A 19,027-nucleotide genomic window follows, 5' to 3' on the forward strand; every position below is an offset into this window, starting at 1 on the left:
GTGAAGTACATAGTTTGAAGTTCTTTTACAAATACAAAAGTGAAAAGCATGGCATGCATAGAGTTAAGTCCAAATGTGTTCATAGTCCTGACAGACAAGCGTTAGTTGAAATTGTGAAATAATAGCATTTGTGGAAAAAGACCACAACTTTGTGTAAGAGCTTCTCATTCTATATCTCCTACAGATGGAAAACTTATTTTCTCATTCTCTCACTTTACTTTCTATTATCCATGTTTTTAACACCACTCTGAGGGATTCAAGCTTGTCTTACTTTCTTGGAAAGCTGTCTTGAACTTCAGCCAAATATTGTCAGGCCTGGCTTGAATCTAAAATATCTATTGAGGCAGTTAAAAATTAGTTTGATGGACAGGAGGCCTTCCAACCGTAAAGATACATAATTCAAATATCAGTTAAAACATCCCAAAGGCTGCTCAGGAATTATAACTAGCATCAGTTTGCTGAAATGACAATAAAGATTATTCTCATAATTATTAATAACAGAAAAAATAAGTGTAAATGTTTTGTGGATTTTGATTTTTTATCAGAAGTATGTGCTTTTTCTTAATTGATACCTTTTACATTATTTTTTGAGATTTCTCTACCAGTTTTGTACATTTCGATCATAAAGTTTATGCTCATTTTTCTTCACATTCACCATTCATCTTCACATCAACTCTGACTGGCTTTACTGTCCCTGCTGAAGAGAAGCAACACCACAGCATTATGCTGCCACCTCCACGTTTAGTGCTAATGGTCGGCTCAGGACTTCACTATAATTTAGAATCTAAATTATATTGAAGTTTCACATTACAAACTCCACCAGAACTGAAATACTTAAGTCATCTACAAAACTAAGTCAGTTACAGTACTTTGCCATATCATATGTAGGAGCGAAGCTTTTTTAATGGATTCTAATTTCTTAATCTATAGTGAATATGTCCAACAAGGACTAGTATTTGAACAGAATGTAATCCTGTGAAGTTTTTATTCTTTTTGACTTTAACTACTGGATAATATTTGAAGATGTTGACACCTTATTGTGTTGTTTTGTTTTGCTAACCGAGCCAGTAATTATTATTTTTCTGTTGCTGTTGTTTCTTTTTCTTTTTTTTCACTGTGCAGGACATTACTATTCCACATCTTGAAGTTACTTTTTTTTCTATACTCACTTAAGGGAGCTAAAGCAACTACCCTGGTCCTGGAAATTTTGAATTTATTTTCTAAGGACCTTGGAGTCTGTTTGATGTCAGCTGAAGCGAACTTGGATCTTCCCTTTCTTCCCCTAACAGAGGACGCCCACAAAGCTGTTTGAAAAAAAGTTAGTTAATTTATTCAAAAATTAAAACATCGGACTTTGGTTCTGCATTAAAATGCAGCGTCACAATTAGTTCTAATTAAAATATGCTTTTCAAAAAATAAATGAATAAATGACTGATGAATATGTTATGCTGAAGGCTGTCACTGCAGCTCAGAGGCCTGTGATTTAATATTTAATTTATGATGAATGCATGTGAGAGGGAAACCCAAGTGAATACCACTTGGTCTGCTGACAGCATAAAGCATTTGATTTGCTGAACCCAGTGGCTGCTTGACAATTAGCATATTGACTTAAAGGAATTATCTTTTTTTTTATTTACTTGTTTTTTACAAAACAAAAATCCTTCTTAAATTTCACACCTCCTGTTGTCTGATTTGATTCGGTGACCATAGCCTGCACATCTGTGTGCTGCGTGGTTCCTCTCGGTTACTGGCTGTGTGTTTTACTGTGCCACTGCCTCCCTCCCCCTGTTCTCCGGTTGTGTCTGCAGCTGCACACTCGCTTTCACTCGTTCTCCCTCCGTGTGCATCGAGGAGCTCTGCTGCCGTTGACCCCAGATTTATTTGTCCTCTATCGGTTACCACAGGATGGATAACAGATTTGACTTTATATCTCCTAGTTGTTTGTTCTTTTTGTACCTGTTGTCAGGTAAGTTTTCTTTTATTTATAACATCTTGCTTACTTGTTGCATTTTCTTGATTTCTGTTCATAGTTCTACTTGTTGCTTAAATGTTTCTTTAGCATGTCTTTATAAAAACACCAAATTTTAATTTTTTGTATCAGCTGAACATGCACAAATTTGAAAACTTTCTTTTTTAATCGCAACAATTATTTAATGTAGTTGCTATTCATTGAGTGACTTGTAATGTTAAATTTGTATTCTGTGCACTAAGACCAAATTGCATGCAGGTAAAATAACAAAATTATCTTAAAAATGTATGACATGGATTTCTGCGTTATGAAAAATCCTGCAGTCACTGATCCATGTCTTACAATTTGCTCCGGTGCAGGAGGCACATGTTCAGAAGCAGAGCACAAGCTTTTCTCAGTGATATTCTCCAACTACAATCAGTACATACGGCCTGTGGAAAATGTGTCTGATCCGGTCATTGTGCAGTTTGAGGTGTCCATGTCACAGCTGGTCAAAGTGGTAAGTAGCTGAAAAGGTTTTTCTTCTTCTTTTTCCTGCACTGACTACAGTTTACCCCTTGCAATAGATATAAATCACTATGGTCAAAAGACACGAGCAGATGAACAAAAAAGGAAAAGTTATTTAAGGATTATTTTGTCTGATCAAAGTTGCCATGTGTCAGTTAATGGGCTTTTGTTAATCAGACACAACTGGGATGCAGCCTGAGACACCTGCAACACTCCCTGCCAAATCACAGCAGCCCTCAGTTTATCCACCTGAGGAAAGAGACATGCAATGACAGGGTCAGACTGGCTGGCTGCCTGGCTGAGACAAGATGGGGAATGTCAGGTGTCTAAGTAGCTCTCAGTTTAAGCAGTCCTTCACTCTGACACTGCCTTGTCTGATGAGCATTTCTTGTTTTAATGTTGGATTTTCCTCCAGTTTGTTGAATTCAGATGCTTGTCCAGGTAGGACGGGGATGCTAAGGCCGCTGATGCTGCTGCAAGTCTTTTGATAAGTGATAGAAAATCAAAGAACAGTTTATTTCAATAATCTGATGTTCACTTGCACATGTCCTAATTTTCTAACTAAAAGTGAAGCAGCAAATTATCTTTTACTATTAATTTGTTTCTATTGTATATTAATAAAACATCAGAAAAAAGTAAGTTAAGGAGGGTAAAGCGGATGAGGATTCATTCAAATGCAGTGCTTCTGGCATCTAATGTCTTATTCCACTTTTTGCCAGGTTGATATTAGAAATACTTGACAACATTCTTTTCTTATGCTGTGAAATTAAAATTGCATGTCCATTTTTTTCCAGTTTCTTACTATAGATGTCATATTCCTTGAACCATTTTTATATTTCATTTGATACATCAACATCAAGTTATGCATAAATATGAAATGGAAAAAAGTAACTTAAGCACAGTCCATCAGCAGTTGGTTAATATTCCCACAGATCCTTTATATGGATTTAAATTTTGACTTTGATTGGTCCGTTCTAGCAAATGAGAAAGCAATGATTAAAATCATTCAGTTGTAGCTCTGGCTGAATGTTTACAGTTGAGAACATTCCCACAGCATGATATTGCCATCACCATGTTTCACTGTGGGAATTGTGTGTTAAGAGTGAGGTTTTGTTAGTTTTCTTCCACATACACACCTTTGCCTATTGGCCTAAAAGTAAATTTATTTGTCTCATCATACCAAAGACTTTTCTGCCATGTGTTTTCTCTGTCCCCTGAATGATCTGTGGAAAAATGAAAACAAGACTTGTCTTGGATTTCTTTCAACAACAGATTTTGTCCTGCCACACTTCTATTCACACCATGTTTGTGGAGTGTAGGACTGATAGTTGTCTTGTCAACAGATTATCCCAGCAGTGATGAGCGTCTCTGCAGCTCCTCTATGGTAATCAAGGCTGGTTCTCTGACTAATAGTCAATTAGAGGATATGTGTGGTTGTGCAATGCTCTGCTCATTTTCAGATGATAAACAATCCTCATAAAGATGTGGAAAGTTTGACAAATTGTTTTGTTTTCTGCACTTCTATTCTTGTTTTTCACAGAGCAGCTGTATTTTTAATGATATTAAAATAAACATGTTAACAATATGTGCTAATTATTTACTGGATTTTTAAGGTTATTAGTATAAAGAGATCTAAATACTCATTTAAATCTTAGTTTTCAGATTTCTCTTATTATTTAGCTTCACAATAGCACACTAGTTTGTGCTGAACTGTCAAATAAAATCCTGATAACGTACATTAACTTCTCATTGCAATGTAACAAGAGAACAGAATTTTTTTTTTTTGCTTGGCTAACTAGCCATAGGAGATGTAGAATATGATATAATGCAATTAATCTCAATCTGTTTTCCTTTCCCAAAATCCTTTTGCTAAATACGTATGAAGAACCTTTTGGGTTAAAGACACTCATCCTTATTCTGGCCGCATCCCTGATGATGTGTCCAGGTGCATGAGGATGTTAAAAAAAACACATTTAGTGGAGAAAGCCGCTGAGATCCAGCTGCTGATGGATGACTGTTTTCACTCAGCAACACCTGCTGCTCCTAAGCCAGCCACAATTGGTATTGGTTTGCCCACACCAATTACCACACGCCTGTATGAGTTCATTCAGGCCATCAATAGCTCATCACCAGGGCTGCTTGAGTCATCATGCTACCATTAGGGAGCAGGCTCACCCGTGGGACTGAGCTTGCCTTCTTAGCAAATGCTTTTCCGGGAGAGAAAGCAGTTTATTGTCCTAATTACATAAAAAAGATGATGGAGGCATGATCGCAGACGCTTGTGCTCATCACTCAGCTTCGGACTCTTCTGGATACTACATGGTCACATGAATGGTTAATGTTATGCACTGGCTCAGGAAATTGGTTCATTCATGGTCTAAGTCACATATAAATCCGTCTCATGCAACTTTTCTCTCCCCCCTCCTTGGTCACTCTGCTGCAGCTCAGAGTAAAAGTTAAAACTGTGTTCTGGCTTCACAATTCCAGCTGTCGTGTAAGTTATGCACCAGGCTCATAGGAGCCAGGTGCATCTCTCTAAATCGTCGTTTTGGGGGATTTACAAAAGCCTGAGATTGCAGAAAACACACAGACCAATTCTCACGGATGAGCTTCATGATCCCATGTAACGGTATTGTCGCAAAATATTGTGTTGCTTTTGTTTATTTTTTTAACATTTTTTTGCATTGATGTCTTTATAATTCATTCTGTTCTATTCTCAGGATGAAGTCAATCAGATCATGGAAACCAATCTGTGGCTGAGACATGTAAGTTTATGCTCTATGAGTGTGAAAGCAAACCCTGAGACATCAAATCTGGGTCCAGTCTGTTGTTTTACATAATTCTTTGGGAATGATCGATAGACATGAAAAGGAACGGTATTGTTTAGTGCTATGATGGGAGTCCAATGGGGTCAAATTGTCCTCCAACTTAATGTAGAAAAGACATAAGTCCATTTTTTGGTCCCGAAAATTAAGAGTCTCTTTTAAACCAGAACTGAAAATGAAAGCCCAAAGATGAAAATATAAATTGAATTGCTATCAAGTCTATTTTAAGTATTTGTTTGTTTTATTTTTTTACGTTTCTTCAGATCTGTTTTTTCTTCATTCATTTCCTATGGTGAGTTTATAAATAATTCTTGAATATGAATTCAGTTTGAATTTAATTATGCTGATGTTCCCATCTTTCTGTATTTTATTTTAATACATGTTTTGTTTTATTGTAATTTTCTGTATCCTTGTCCCTTAATTTTCTGTCAAATGACTCTAAAATACTCCATGTATGAATGACTCTTTACAAAACTTGCCTTGCCATGTGTTGCCCAGACTGAAACAATTAATTATTTATGGGAGGAAGCTGTTAAAGCACATTTATCAATTTGATCTTGATGTAAATAGAAAAAACAATCATATCAACTTAGATCTGGCTAACTTTATGATGTTATCAAAATAATTTGACCAGCTTGTAATGCCACGCAGTGAGGATTGTAAATCTAGTTTTTGTGACCACAAACTTCAAGCTTCTGCATCACATTAAACATAAAGATTAAAACCTTAACAAAATAAATTACAAAATTACATAATGCAAGGCTGTAACAAAATTAAATATTGTGTAAAGATCGGTTACACAACCACCTGCCTGTCCCTCCAGATTATACTTCTGCTGTCATGATGCACACTGCAGTGAACTAAGTGAAATAGCAATGCAGGTCTCTAGGTCACATTTTGAAAACTGTTGCAACAGGGTCAGAGACACTGTAGCAAAAAAGTTTGTAAAACACACAATAAATACACTTTTGTTCATACAGCACAACAGAAGATGACGGGTTTTAGCTGAAGAGGATCCTTTTGAAATCAATTTTAAATGATAATTACCAGGGGAAAACAACTGCTAACTTCTTATATTGATGTTCTGCCTTCTAAACCAAATACGTTTTACTTGTATTTAAAAAAAAAACATTACATATTCCTAAACGATCAAGCCTGATGTATTTGCCAGCATTAGTGAGAGACAGTTGTTTAAAACTGCCTGAAGCCTGGCATTGTGCAGCAGAACAGGCTGCATATGGTCTCCCACAGGATGTATCCTAGTGATTCCCTGTTGTATTCAGACAGTTTGTATTACTGTGTGTTAACCTACTTGTCCAATAAAGCGAAGTCTGACTCTGATTTCCCCTGCTGCCAATTTCTGTGAAGGACCATCTGCAGGAAGATGAAGGGTTTTTGCACAAAGACATCAATCTTGAGGTGGTTAGATATTGTATTTAATTTAATTGGATTAGCAAATCAAGTTACCAGATGTAAACAAAAATATTAGTCATAAACAAAGGTGATGGCCTCATATATTTCTGTTTTGCTGCTCAAGTGAATGATGCTCATTTAAATTAGCTTTGATGTTGTTGTTTTTTTTTAAGTAAATGAAAAATTTTGTCCTTTGCCAGATTTGGAATGACTATAAACTCAAATGGGATCCTAAAGAGTTTGGCGGCGTGGAGTTCATCCGAGTACCATCGAACAGAATTTGGAAGCCAGACATTGTTCTTTATAATAAGTAAGTGGAAATCTGAGGAGGGGGTTATCATTATGGATATTCATTTGGGTGTATCTTGATCCTCACTGAGAAACTAGAGTGAGGAAAATGAGCATCAGACATGTCAACATTATCTCAGGAGTTATATTTCTTGAGAGTTCACTGGAATAAAATTTACACCAGATATTAGAACGCATCCAACTGATGATTTTTTTGGCATGTTTGCATTTCTTGTGTTGTTGCAGACATCTGGGGTAAAGTTTATAACAACAACCTAAGTTATTTTACAAGTTCAACTCTTGGGCTTTTTGTTTGAAAGTTTTTAATGAGATTTACATTCTATTGTATTTTTATGCATATGTCTATATTACAATGTGAGTACTTTATATCTTTATTCAGCCAAGCACTGTCCACTCTCATTAGCTTTATTGTTATTTGTTAACAGTGCAGTTGGAGATTTTCAGGTTGATGACAAAACAAAGGCCCTCCTTCGCTACAACGGTGATGTCACTTGGATCCCACCAGCTATATTTAAAAGCTCCTGCAAGATCGATGTCACATACTTCCCCTTCGACTACCAAAACTGTACCATGAAGTTTGGTTCCTGGACTTATGACAAGGCCAAGATTGACCTTGTGCTGATTGGTTCAACTATCAATCTCAAGGACTTCTGGGAGACTGGCGAGTGGATAATCATTGATGCCCCTGGCTACAAGCATGATATCAAGTACAACTGCTGTGAGGAGATCTACACTGATATCACTTACTCCTTGTATATCCGTCGCTTGCCTCTTTTCTACACAATCAACATGATCATCCCCTGCCTCTTAATCTCCTTCCTGACAGTGCTCGTCTTCTATCTGCCCTCTGACTGTGGTGAGAAAGTCACGCTGTGCATCTCCGTCTTGCTGTCTTTGACCGTCTTTCTTCTTGTCATAACAGAGACCATTCCCTCTACCTCCCTAGTCATACCTTTGATCGGCGAGTACCTCCTGTTCACCATGATTTTCGTCACCCTCTCCATTGTCATTACCGTTTTTGTCTTGAATGTGCACTACCGCACACCGAAGACACACACCATGCCCTGCTGGGTGCGGCATGTGTTTCTAGGACTGCTGCCCAGAGTGATGTTCATGACCAGGCCAGAGAGGGACCCGGAGAAGGTGACGGTGGCTGGAAGTGTTGAGACAATGCATCTGAGAACCTGCGCTGTCCACTCTTCAGGCACTCTGCAAAAGCAACACAAGCCCCAAGCTTTGGTATCCAGTGTTGTGTCGAGCCTGACTAAGCGCCAGAGACTTTTCAACAACACAGACCTCTCCAACCTGAATAACCTGAGCGAAGAATCTGGTAAATGTGTCAGCTCTGGCGTCCTGTGCTGTGAGGACAGATGTAACTGCTGCTGGCAGAAGAGATCGGGCAAACTGCCTTCAGACTCTGGTGGTGGAAGTGGTGGACTGGGCAGCCTGGGGGCCTTGACTGGCAGCACTGGTGTTGGGGTCAGACAGGACAGTCATTGCTCCAGTTCTGAGTCTCTAGATGGGGGAGTTTTGTCTCTTTTGCCTCTGTCTCCTGAGGTCAGGGAGGCAATTGAAAGTGTTAAATACATAGCAGAAAACATGAGACTTCAGAACGAAGCTAAAGAGGTAAAGAGTTGTTCAAATTATTTAGAAGCATTTACTGGAGATTTTTCTCAAAATTGAAATAGTAACCATGTTTTCATTGTGATGCTCCCACAGGTTCAAGATGACTGGAAGTATGTTGCCATGGTTATTGACAGGATCTTCCTCTGGGTTTTTGTGCTTGTCTGCATCCTGGGGACAGCTGGCCTCTTCCTCCAGCCTTTATTACTTGGGGAGGATATTTGATTGAATTTATAAAAACTATTACTCCACACCGCAGAATTGCACACAGCTCTCATATACAGGATGTGGTCTCTGTCTGAGTAGTGGAAAAATATAGGACACACAGTCAAGGAGAAAAATGCCAGGATTAAGTGTTTTTCTGTTTTGCTATTTGTTTGACAACTTTATCTTGGATATATGGCAAATAAATCTGTGGCACAAAACATGAGTTTGGAGTTCTTGAACCGAAAGTCCAACCTCACAGATAAAATCACACATATATAAGTAAATAACACCCACTCTTAAATGGTTGCACAGGCTAATAAGCAAGAAAAAATGTGGTAGAGGTCCAGTAAACATAGCATTTTATCAGAGTGTTGATGCTGCTCTCAGATGCAATGAAGCTCTGTACAGAGTTATGAAATTTTCATTAAAAGCCAAAATGGTTCACAACTGCATTTGTAAAATAAGATTATAAAAAACATTACAGACAGTTCTTTGAATGAATTATGGAAAAGTAAATACATTTTTCTGTGTTTTCTTGTGTTTTCATGACTCTATGACGTTAGAGTCAGATTCGTTTTACAGATGCAAGAATTAATATTTTTGTCACAGGGCGTGACAGAGTAAGTTTTAAGTTCTGGTTTGGATATGTCATCCATCCATCCATCCATCCATTTTCTGTACACCCTTGACCCTAGTGGGGTCAGCAGGGGTGCTGGTACCAATCTCCAGCAAACGTTTCGGGCGAGAGGCGTGGTACACCCTGGACAGGTTGCCAGTCTGTCGCAGAGCTGGATATGTCATATAGAAAAAAAATTTAAACCTAACAAAACAATTTCAATCACAAGTAAACATTTCATCCAAAAAATAAAAATACGATATATTTTTTCATTTATTAATTAAGTATGCTCTTTAATAAAAAATAAAGACATAAAAGTTTCATTTTGGAAGATTTCAGGCTGTATAATAAGCTTGGATTTTTTTTACAGCTATTAAAACAATACTGTGAAAGACACACTTAGTTTTATATTTAAAGGATTAAAATCCTAACAATAACAACGTGTTCATGAAAACCCAAGCAATGATGCAGACTGTTCCAAAAGGGTGACATCATGTGGTCATGGGTTGTTACTACAATTCTCCTGACTGCCATGCTATTGGTTGATCCAGCAACATTTTGCCAACTTCTCACATGTAAACACACATGGGTAATGCTAATTATGTTGAAAATGTCACGCTGTTTTATGTCACGCAATAAGTTTTATATTGATAAAACTTTGTGCATAAAGAGAGGACCTTTTTATCTTTATGAATTACTTTATGATATTTATAATATTTGAGCTCAGAGGAAAGAAAAAGAAGTCAGCCAGATGCACTTTTGATTATGGTTTGCATTTGTCAATATGTTTAAAAATTGACTCTAAAGATCAGATAGGTTTTTTTTTATTATGACAAACTTTGTGTCTTATTTTGAGCTTCTACTAAATATAAAAGGTTTGCAAAGAGAGAAGGAAATGCATGTGGTTTATGATTACTATGTTTGTCTCTGTGATAAAGAAGTCTATGATAACAACTTTAAATAGCCTATTTAAATAGTTCATAGTGATTTGACTCAAGTCAATTCCGATAAAGCCTCCTCAGTGCTCATTTGGCTGCTCTGTACAAGACCTTCCACAGATACTGTGTGAATGGGTGTCAGAGGGCATCATGATCATTGTCTGAACAAAACAAATTTACTTTTAAAGCTCAAAGATGTTGATGTGTAACAGTCTAAATGGCTGCTGCATGAAATGTTCAAGAAGTATAGAGCCTTGAATAGCATTCATACCTCTATCATCTTTACCCATTCTGTCAAATTACAACCACAAACTCCTCAATGCGATTCTCATGAGATTTTCTGCTCATAGGGTGAGCAAAGTCTTTGACCTACATGCAAAAAGCTATTGTGGCAGAAAGTTAACACTGCACATGCCCCCCCAAACAAGCCACAACCCCGGCTGAAGAACACAGCTGGGGCTGTGGTATAGTGGTTGAACTTTAATTTATTCTCCACTTGTTCCTTAAACATTAATAAATTATTTCATTTTATTTTACAGTTATTTAAAATTCTTTAGGTTTAACATTGCTATTGTAACCTTTCTTCACATATAATCCTTGTTATATAGAGTGTTGTATTTTACCAGTCATTTACTTGTGAAGATGAGTTTGTTAATTAGATAAATCTTATTCCTCTTTCTCAGTGTAGACTGTATTGTTTAGTTTAATCTTCTGATGCAGACTAAAGAGGTACAGGTGTGTTTCAGGTCTATGTGAAATGAGTGGATTTGGGGAGCCGAGAGGAGCTTAAGGAGAATTGTAAGAAGTAAAGTATGCATTCTTTTGTGGCTTATCAAATATGGCAGAGATGAAGCATCATCTTATAAAATCCACCAAGAAGAAACTCAAAATGTCTCCCGATCTTCTCTACCTACCTTCTTCCTTGTCACCTCTATAAGATGCAGACCTAAATCCAATAGAAAATCAATTGCTAGACTTAAAATTTTATTTCCAGAGATGGTCTCAATCCAATCTGACTGAGTGTGAGAAATGAAGAAGAATGGCCAGAAATGCAATGGGCCAGCAAAGAAGAATAAGGAAGTGGTGTGTTATAGTTCCTGCATGCTTTATCTGTGGGTGCAGGAACAAGTCATCAGGTCTGATTATAAGGTTTATGTGAGCGAGTCAGAGTACTGCTGAAGATGAAGACAATACTTGTTTTCTGTAAGTAGACTGACAGCAGATAGAAACAAAATCTACATTTTAATTATTTTTGCACAATGGACATTGATGTGACTCTACACTTATTGTCTTCAAGATATTTTGCTAAACCAGGTCATTGGCCAGACAGAAGGTGAGCGCAATCTACAACAATGTTTAACAGAACAAGATGTATTTTAAGATGTTATGTTGCTACATTTGTCTGTGTGTCTTTTGTGTAGACATGTATCCTGCAAAGATTCTGGCCCGGCAGAGAACTGTAAGAGAGGGCAGTGACCTTTATGTATACTGCAGCATATTCGGGCAAAAGAAGTACCCCTCTTTTTATGTTTATTTACTGAAAGATGGACAAGGATTTCGGAAATCAAAACAGAAGCAAACTTTGGATGATGCTCTTTTCATAATATCTAATCTTCATCTTGATCACAGTGGAAATTACAGCTGCTTGTACTCCACTACAAATTACAGCCTTTCTGATGTAGAAAGGAAAGGACCGTATGAAGTTGAGATTCTGGTTATAGGTGAGTATCTTTTTATTCTTTTTAATCCCACTTGCAGTTGCTTTTATTTCTTATTTTTTCCAACTGCTATGCAGCCAATTTCATCCCTGCAAAGCTCTCCATAGCTGGACCCTTCACAGTTCATGAGGGAAGCCACGTTGAATTCAAATGCACCTTTTCGGAAACCCTGCACACTCTCAATAACTGTCAACTCATCTACTGTTACCTGAAGAAGAATGAGACCATCCTCCAAATACAAGTATTTAATCTTGCTCAGATGGAAGCCTCTTTCAGCATTGAAGGTGCCGTTTCAAGGGATTCGGGTCCATATAGTTGCCTTTTGCTGCCATCAAAATGCTTCCAGAAACAATGGAATGAGCTGCAAGGAATAAATACGGTGATTCTGGAAGTCAAAGGTGGGAATTGTTCCACAATGTATTTTACTTTCCAGTGGTTTCCTCTTAAAACATCTCTGAAAATTTATGTAATTAAATTTAATTTGTATTTCAGAGGATTTGATCCCATGGGCGGCTTTGTCTTGTGGATTTACAGTCCTTATGTTGCTTTTTAGTCTGTGTCTGGGATGGTTCGTTTACAAAAATTGCTTCAAACTTTTGCACAAGCCATGGTGAGTCTTTGTTTAGCTGCACTCCCTGTTGGCAGACGGAAGAAATTAAAAGGCAGTGATTGAATACAATGTACATGTAATACATAAGGAAGGGTTTGCTTTCTGTTTGAATTGTGTGTTGTCTCATTTTGATAGTGAGCAGCAGAATACAGATGTGTTGGCACTGACAGACGTGGAACCACAAGAGGGTATGTTTAGGTTAAAATCACTGAAAAGAAATTCTTTAGAAAATCTATTTTTTAAGAGGTTTGTAATGATATGACAGGGAAAATATTCCCACTCATCCGCTTCAATATAAATACTTTTTATTTAATAAACAGAGGAAATATATTGTTTCTCTTTCAAAGTTTATAATGCTGAAGGCAAAGCCTGTTGAATAGTAAATGTTTCTAAACTTTCATAATTTTCTTATGCTTTAAAGTTCTTCAAGATATTTTTTATCATAAAGAACATAAGTACAAAATCCCATTGAAATTACTGATAGTTGGCTATTTGTAGTTTTTTTTCTAATTTAATCATCTTCTTTCAAGGATCAGAAGAAGAGAATTCTTTCAGCATGGAGAGCGAAGAAGAGTAAGTTTGCAAATCAATCTTTATAAGACCTGTAATCAATTTATTTGTTTATATATTTATATGTTTTATTAATAAAAATCCGATATGTGTAACATGCAGGTATATTCAGTCCTCTTCACTTTGATTATCGTAAAATCCTGTCCAAACCATCAGCTTATATAAATATTCCTGTGTTAAAACCAAAGTCCAGTCAAAGTCCAATTGTTAATTTGTGGGTTAAAAATTAATGTTCTAATATATCCTGCCTCTAATCTGACTGATATTGAGTTATTTTGCAAAGACGAAAAACCATGCATAATTTTTCATAAATTTTCCTCATAGTTATTCTCTTGTTTGTGTTTGTTGCTGCTGTTCTCCTTTCTGCTTCTCCTTCCAAGCAGTTGCTGCAGCACAGCAGCCTCCCCCAATCCACAGCTGCATACAGATGTACTTGGCACAAGTTTTATACCGAATGTCCTTCCTGAAGCAACCCACCCTGTTGTCAGCAACAGGGAGTGGGTTTCAAATGAGGACCAACTTGCAGGGCCACTTGTTGTCGCATCTGAGCCATTGACAACCTCAATAAGGTTTGTGACATGACCGAAATGTGAAAATGTTAAAGGAAAGTGAATGTTTTTAGCAACACACTACATTTATTTATTTATTTATTTATTTATTTATTTATTTATTTGGCTGGAGTAAAAGTTGTGTCTAGCATTTAATCTGAACATTTTTTCATCAGAAATTCACAGTGTTTTGAGACAACAAGGGCCGTCATCTATTACTCAAGTGAGAGAATTTACAGCGTTATTCCAGGTAGGATGTCATCATTTACTTTCAGTCTGTAAAAATATTATAATGAGTTAGAGATGTTAAACATCAGTACATGATTTTAATCACTTTCTTCTTCAAAAAATATTCATTACAAATTGAATAAGTAATTATTACTTGTATTATTACAAAAAAAATAAACTTCATGTATATTATAATAGCTTTAACATCGCATGTGTGGTCCTTGTGTTCAATATGTGCAATGTAAAACATTGCACATATTGAAATGTACCTATTACAGGCAGCAAAACTTAGCCATGCATAAATTGTCTTTTAAGCATATCTTAGAAAATAACTGCGAGTACAAAAGTGCTAAACAAAGAAGCACAGATACATCTCGACAGCTTCCTGTGTTTTTCACCGCAGATGATTCATCCGCAGGACCAAGTACTTCACGTGTGCTGTACACCACTTCTGTCATTAAGCAATAACAGTCTTCATGAAAGTCATCAGAACAAGACTTCACCTGAATGTGATACATAAATCCATTACATGCAGGTATTTTATTCATTTCACTTTTGTGCTACTCCAGGACAATGCAAGAGTGTTGACCTGATAGATTTACCCACAAGGACAGTGCATTGTTCATACAACTTGAACTTTTCACATTTTGTCACATAATTTCAAATGACTTCAAAAATTTAAAATAAAATTTAAATCACATTTGTTTTGTATGTGTTGCAAGGATTTGTATTGGTTTGTCTCTACCAGTCTTAACGTTGTGCCAGTTCCTTGTAAAACAACTAGAACTCTATCAAGCTTGGTAGTGACTGTGAAAATCAATTTTCAAGCTGTACCATAGATTCAAAATTAGACTTTGGTCTGCACTTTGATTGGGTAATTTTAATATATGTTTAGTGTCATCCTGATGGAAGGTGAAACTCAGTCTAAAATCTATTACAGGCTGCCAAACTTAGCTAAGAAGTTATAATATTGTTATAGAAGTGAAATTCACGGTGAACTTCTCCTGGTTACACTGAAGTGAAACTAGACACAAGTGGACTTTGCTTAAGATAAGATAAGATAAGATAAGATAAGATAAGATAAGATAAGATAAGATAAGATAAGATGAGATGAGATGAGATGAGATGAGATGAGATGAGATGAGATGAGATGAGATGGGATGAGATGAGATGAGACAAGATAGAGTTCCATAGTCCTTTGGTGTTTGAATCAGACAGTTCACGCTCCACCCTCCCCTTATGCTGCCGCTGTGCTGTTCTCAGCAGCTGATTGAGATCCTTTTGTGCTGCTCTAACACCAGCCTTGTCCCCTGCCTTAAAGGCAGATTTTTTCCTGGCAATGAACTCCCTTATTTCTTTCACTATATATCGTTTGTTATTTTGATACCTCTTTACTGTCTTCTGGGGCATAATAGAGTCCACACAAAAGGAGATGTAGGCCGTGACTGCCTCAGTAATACAGTTAAGATTTACATCCAAGAAAAATATTTCCCAGTTTGTATTAAGGAAGCAACAACTCAACTCCTCCATTTTTTCCTGCGACCACACCTTCACCTGGAGGAGCTCAGGCTTATTTGACTTAAAAACAGACCGATATGCAGGGAGTAAATGAACCACGTTATGATCTGAATTGCCAAGAGGTGGTCTAGCTCTAGCTGAGTATGCATCTTTAATATTGCCATAACATTTATCTAGGATGTTAGAGTTCCTTGAACTGCACTTCACGTACTGGAAAAAGCCAGGCAGAAACTTGTTTAAACTGCAGTGGTTAAAATCTCCAAGGATGAACATAGGAGCATCCGGCTTATTCTGAAGATGGTGATGGATGCAGTCCGAGATTTGAATTGCTGTTCTTGTTGCGTTAGAACTGGGCGGTACATAAACAACACACACAAAGATGTTGGTAAACTCCCTTGGGAGGTAGAATGGCCACAGAGTGACACGTAGCAGCTCCACGTCAGGGTTACATACTCTGTCTCTGACAGCAATGTTGCAACTCATTACATAACATCAGGATCAAGTTGGTTGCACTGGTTTTTATTTAGCTGTAACAAAGTGAAGTAGACTGCACACAAAAACACAACATACTTATATGATTAGTAAAAAAAAACTGTCTTTTATCTCTGTGTTCATCAATATACACTGCATGTTCTACTGCATAAAATCCCAGTGAAATACATAGAAGTCTGTTGATTTGTCATGACAAAATGTGAAAATTAAACTGAAAACTTTTGAATTACGTTGCAAATTCTATTATTTTGGGTTGGTTTTTTGTTGTTTTTTATTTGTCTATTGGAGAGTATTTATGTGTACTTTATGAAACATTATGGGCTCAACTAGTTGTGTGCTTAATTAATTTAATTTTACCAACGCGTTTCATTTTTTGCCCTGTAAATAATGAATGTTGATGGCAATACTGTTTTGGTTAATATGCTTATTGCTGCAATGCTCACTATGTCCACTTGATTTCTGTAAAGTGAATAAGAAAATGTCTATTCAATTCTTTGAAATGGTACATTTTGGAGCCAACAGTGTGAAAATAAATAAATTTACAACCATTAGTGCCGTGAAACGTTTAAAAGTAAAAAAACGAAAGCAGGGCAATTGCATTTCTCAAGACTAACCAGTAGATGTCGCTATTGACCTGAACTCTTAAATGACTTACTTTGAAATGCTATATTAAATATGATTTATGTAATTCTCTCTTGAGATAAATGGCATTTATTGCTGGTTGTTGCATACTTTGTTTTTATCGCAACCACAGATGAGTAATCTTGCACCTAACGTGTAACAGTGCAGAATAACTTACGGGAAGTACTTACTTCCCTTAAAGACTTAAGTGAAACTAGAGATTTGTATCATACAAAATATTCAGTCAACACGTGGTCAGTTTAAATGAAGAAAATACAGAAAGGAGAAAAACCTAGATCCAGAGTGAAATAAAGTAAATTATGATAACGAGAACCTTGTCATTTTTTCTTCGTTTGCTTAGTTTTTCCTTTCAAGCATTTTGCAAGACAGAGCAATCTGAAAGTCGTGACTACTGAAAATGTAATCACTGCAACAACAAACAGGAAGAATAGCAAAACATCTACAGAGTAGTAGGAATACCAAGGCAGTCTGTGGGACTCGGTTCTCAGATGAGCTGCACCTTGGTGTCTTATTGCAAATTCTATCCAGAAGAGGGCGGTATCGATTGGCTTCATTGGCTGATCCCTGTGCAATCTGGAGAGTCTCTGCATGTTAATCCTGTAGGATGGTTCAGACAGTACCTCTTTGACAGTTTTCAGAAATGTGTCCTCTTTGTCTACAGTGGCTAAAGTAAGGATCTTAGCCGCTCCTCTGTCTTGCAGTCGGAGAAGATTGTCATACTGGTCATAAAACACAGGTAAACCCACTACTGGTACTCCATGATAAATGGCCTCCTGGACTCCATTTGTTCCTCCATGAGCCACAAATAGTTTCACCTTTGGATGTCCTAAAAGGTCTTTTTGTGGCATCCAGTTAACCAGTAAAGTGTTTTTTCCCACATTGGCGGGTTTGCTACCTTTATAGCTCCAGATTACTTTCTGCGGTAATTGACCAAAAGCTTCAGTAATTTTGTTTGTCACATCTGAAGGGAGCTCACTAACAAAAGTCCCAAGAGACATGATGATGACGCCATGCTGTCCAGAACTCTGAACAAACTCCTCCAGGTTCTTAGGAAGAGGTTTAGCTGGTTCACACTGAAAGCCTCCGATGTAGATGGCATTTGGCATGGTAGGACGGGGGAACTCAAAAACAAAGTCCACTCTCATGAGCCACAGGTCTGCTCCCCGCAACAAGTCACTGTATCTAACATCTGGGCCAAAGAATTTATTACAGATGGCTTGATACTGGGGACTGATCAGAAAGGTGTCCTGAACTTCCCAGAGGGTGTAGAAAAGGAGATTTTTGACTCTCTGTATGAAGGTCATTTTGTCTGTCAGTCCTGAGCCCGTCATTGGGATGTATGATAAAGGAGAAGGTGCAAGGGCTAAGTGGCCCTCCCCACTGGTAACCCATCTCACATTGTAGACTAGAGGTAGTTTAAGAGCATGGGCTAACATTATTCCTGCTCCCCATGCAGGATCAGTCATTACCAGGTCATACTTTTTTGCCTTTAAACCATTCATAAACCTTTTATCCTCCAACATTGTGCTAGCCATCTTGCACATCATTCTGTGCATGTCGAACATAGCTTTAAACATTTCAACCTGCAAACTCATGAAGCTCATGACAGAGCTCTCTCCTCTCTCTATTGCAAAAATCTTTCTAAGGATTGGGTTGATGAAATCATGATTGAAAGCTCTGGCAACAGGAACCGTGATGGTTTTGTAGTATGGAGAGTCGTCCTTGATGTACCAGCTTTTATTGGTCCTTATTACATCAATAGAGTGCCCACAAGAGTGGAGAGCTTGAATCATAATGTCCATATTCACCCAGTGGCTGCCTTCCAAAGGGATGATCAAAATCCTGCCACTGTGACCAACTCTCCATGAAAGAAATACTGCAAATACTAGGAAAAGATATGCTTTGGCTTTGCCCCTGGATTCCATCTTTAGCCTGAAAGAAAACAAAATAGAATTTCACGAACTAGCTAAGACATGTTGTTTTACATAGAAAATAGAAAACAAAATCCATTACATACCTGCTTTGAATGAAGTAGGTCTAGTGAGATTTTTAGTTTTCTGAATGAAACATCTTAGGTTCTGCACAAGTAATGCAACTGAAAATTCCAGAAAAACTTGTATAAAGCGATTATGGATTAGCTTACTTTGGTGAGGGAGGCTGTTCAGCAAAAATAAGTGGTCACTTTGTTCTCCATTGTGCAACAAGCCTGCTTTGAATTCAAGGCCGTTCTAACAATCTGAGGTCCTTTCTAGATTTAACTTTTCTTTACCTTTACAATTATTGTTATCTTTAGC

At 37.3% G+C, this 19,027-nt stretch overlaps 1 protein-coding gene, 1 long non-coding RNA gene and 1 pseudogene across 3 annotated transcripts; 2 read left to right on the forward strand and 1 right to left on the reverse strand.

The window, feature by feature from the left end:
• Positions 1-1,815: 1,815 nt before the first annotated feature.
• chrna3 (cholinergic receptor, nicotinic, alpha 3) lies at positions 1,816-9,071 on the forward strand. 2 transcript variants are annotated; one of them, XM_028014616.1, is made up of 6 exons: positions 1,816-1,966; positions 2,329-2,468; positions 5,197-5,241; positions 6,915-7,024; positions 7,449-8,649; positions 8,743-9,071. In XM_028014616.1, exons 1-6 carry the CDS (start codon positions 1,906-1,908, stop codon positions 8,869-8,871), a joined length of 1,686 nt encoding a protein of 561 aa, XP_027870417.1. In that variant the 5' UTR covers positions 1,816-1,905; the 3' UTR covers positions 8,872-9,071. The 2 variants fall into 2 exon arrangements, with proteins under 2 accessions (XP_027870417.1, XP_027870416.1); XM_028014615.1 differs by lacking the exon at positions 1,816-1,966 and having other exon boundaries at positions 2,253-2,468.
• Positions 9,072-11,294: 2,223 nt separating this feature from the next.
• LOC114142963 (uncharacterized) lies at positions 11,295-15,179 on the forward strand. The gene is made up of 8 exons (XR_003595133.1): positions 11,295-11,740; positions 11,829-12,128; positions 12,203-12,523; positions 12,618-12,923; positions 13,266-13,308; positions 13,689-13,874; positions 14,030-14,103; positions 14,485-15,179. It is a non-coding gene; the product is annotated as an uncharacterized LOC114142963 (long non-coding RNA).
• A 41-nt stretch (positions 15,180-15,220) lies between these two features.
• LOC114142959 (UDP-glucuronosyltransferase 2C1 pseudogene) lies at positions 15,221-19,023 on the reverse strand (annotated as a pseudogene).
• Positions 19,024-19,027: the final 4 nt, after the last annotated feature.

This window comes from Xiphophorus couchianus, chromosome 4 (genome assembly GCF_001444195.1).
Source record: "Xiphophorus couchianus chromosome 4, X_couchianus-1.0, whole genome shotgun sequence".
Classification (NCBI taxonomy): domain Eukaryota; kingdom Metazoa; phylum Chordata; class Actinopteri; order Cyprinodontiformes; family Poeciliidae; genus Xiphophorus; species Xiphophorus couchianus.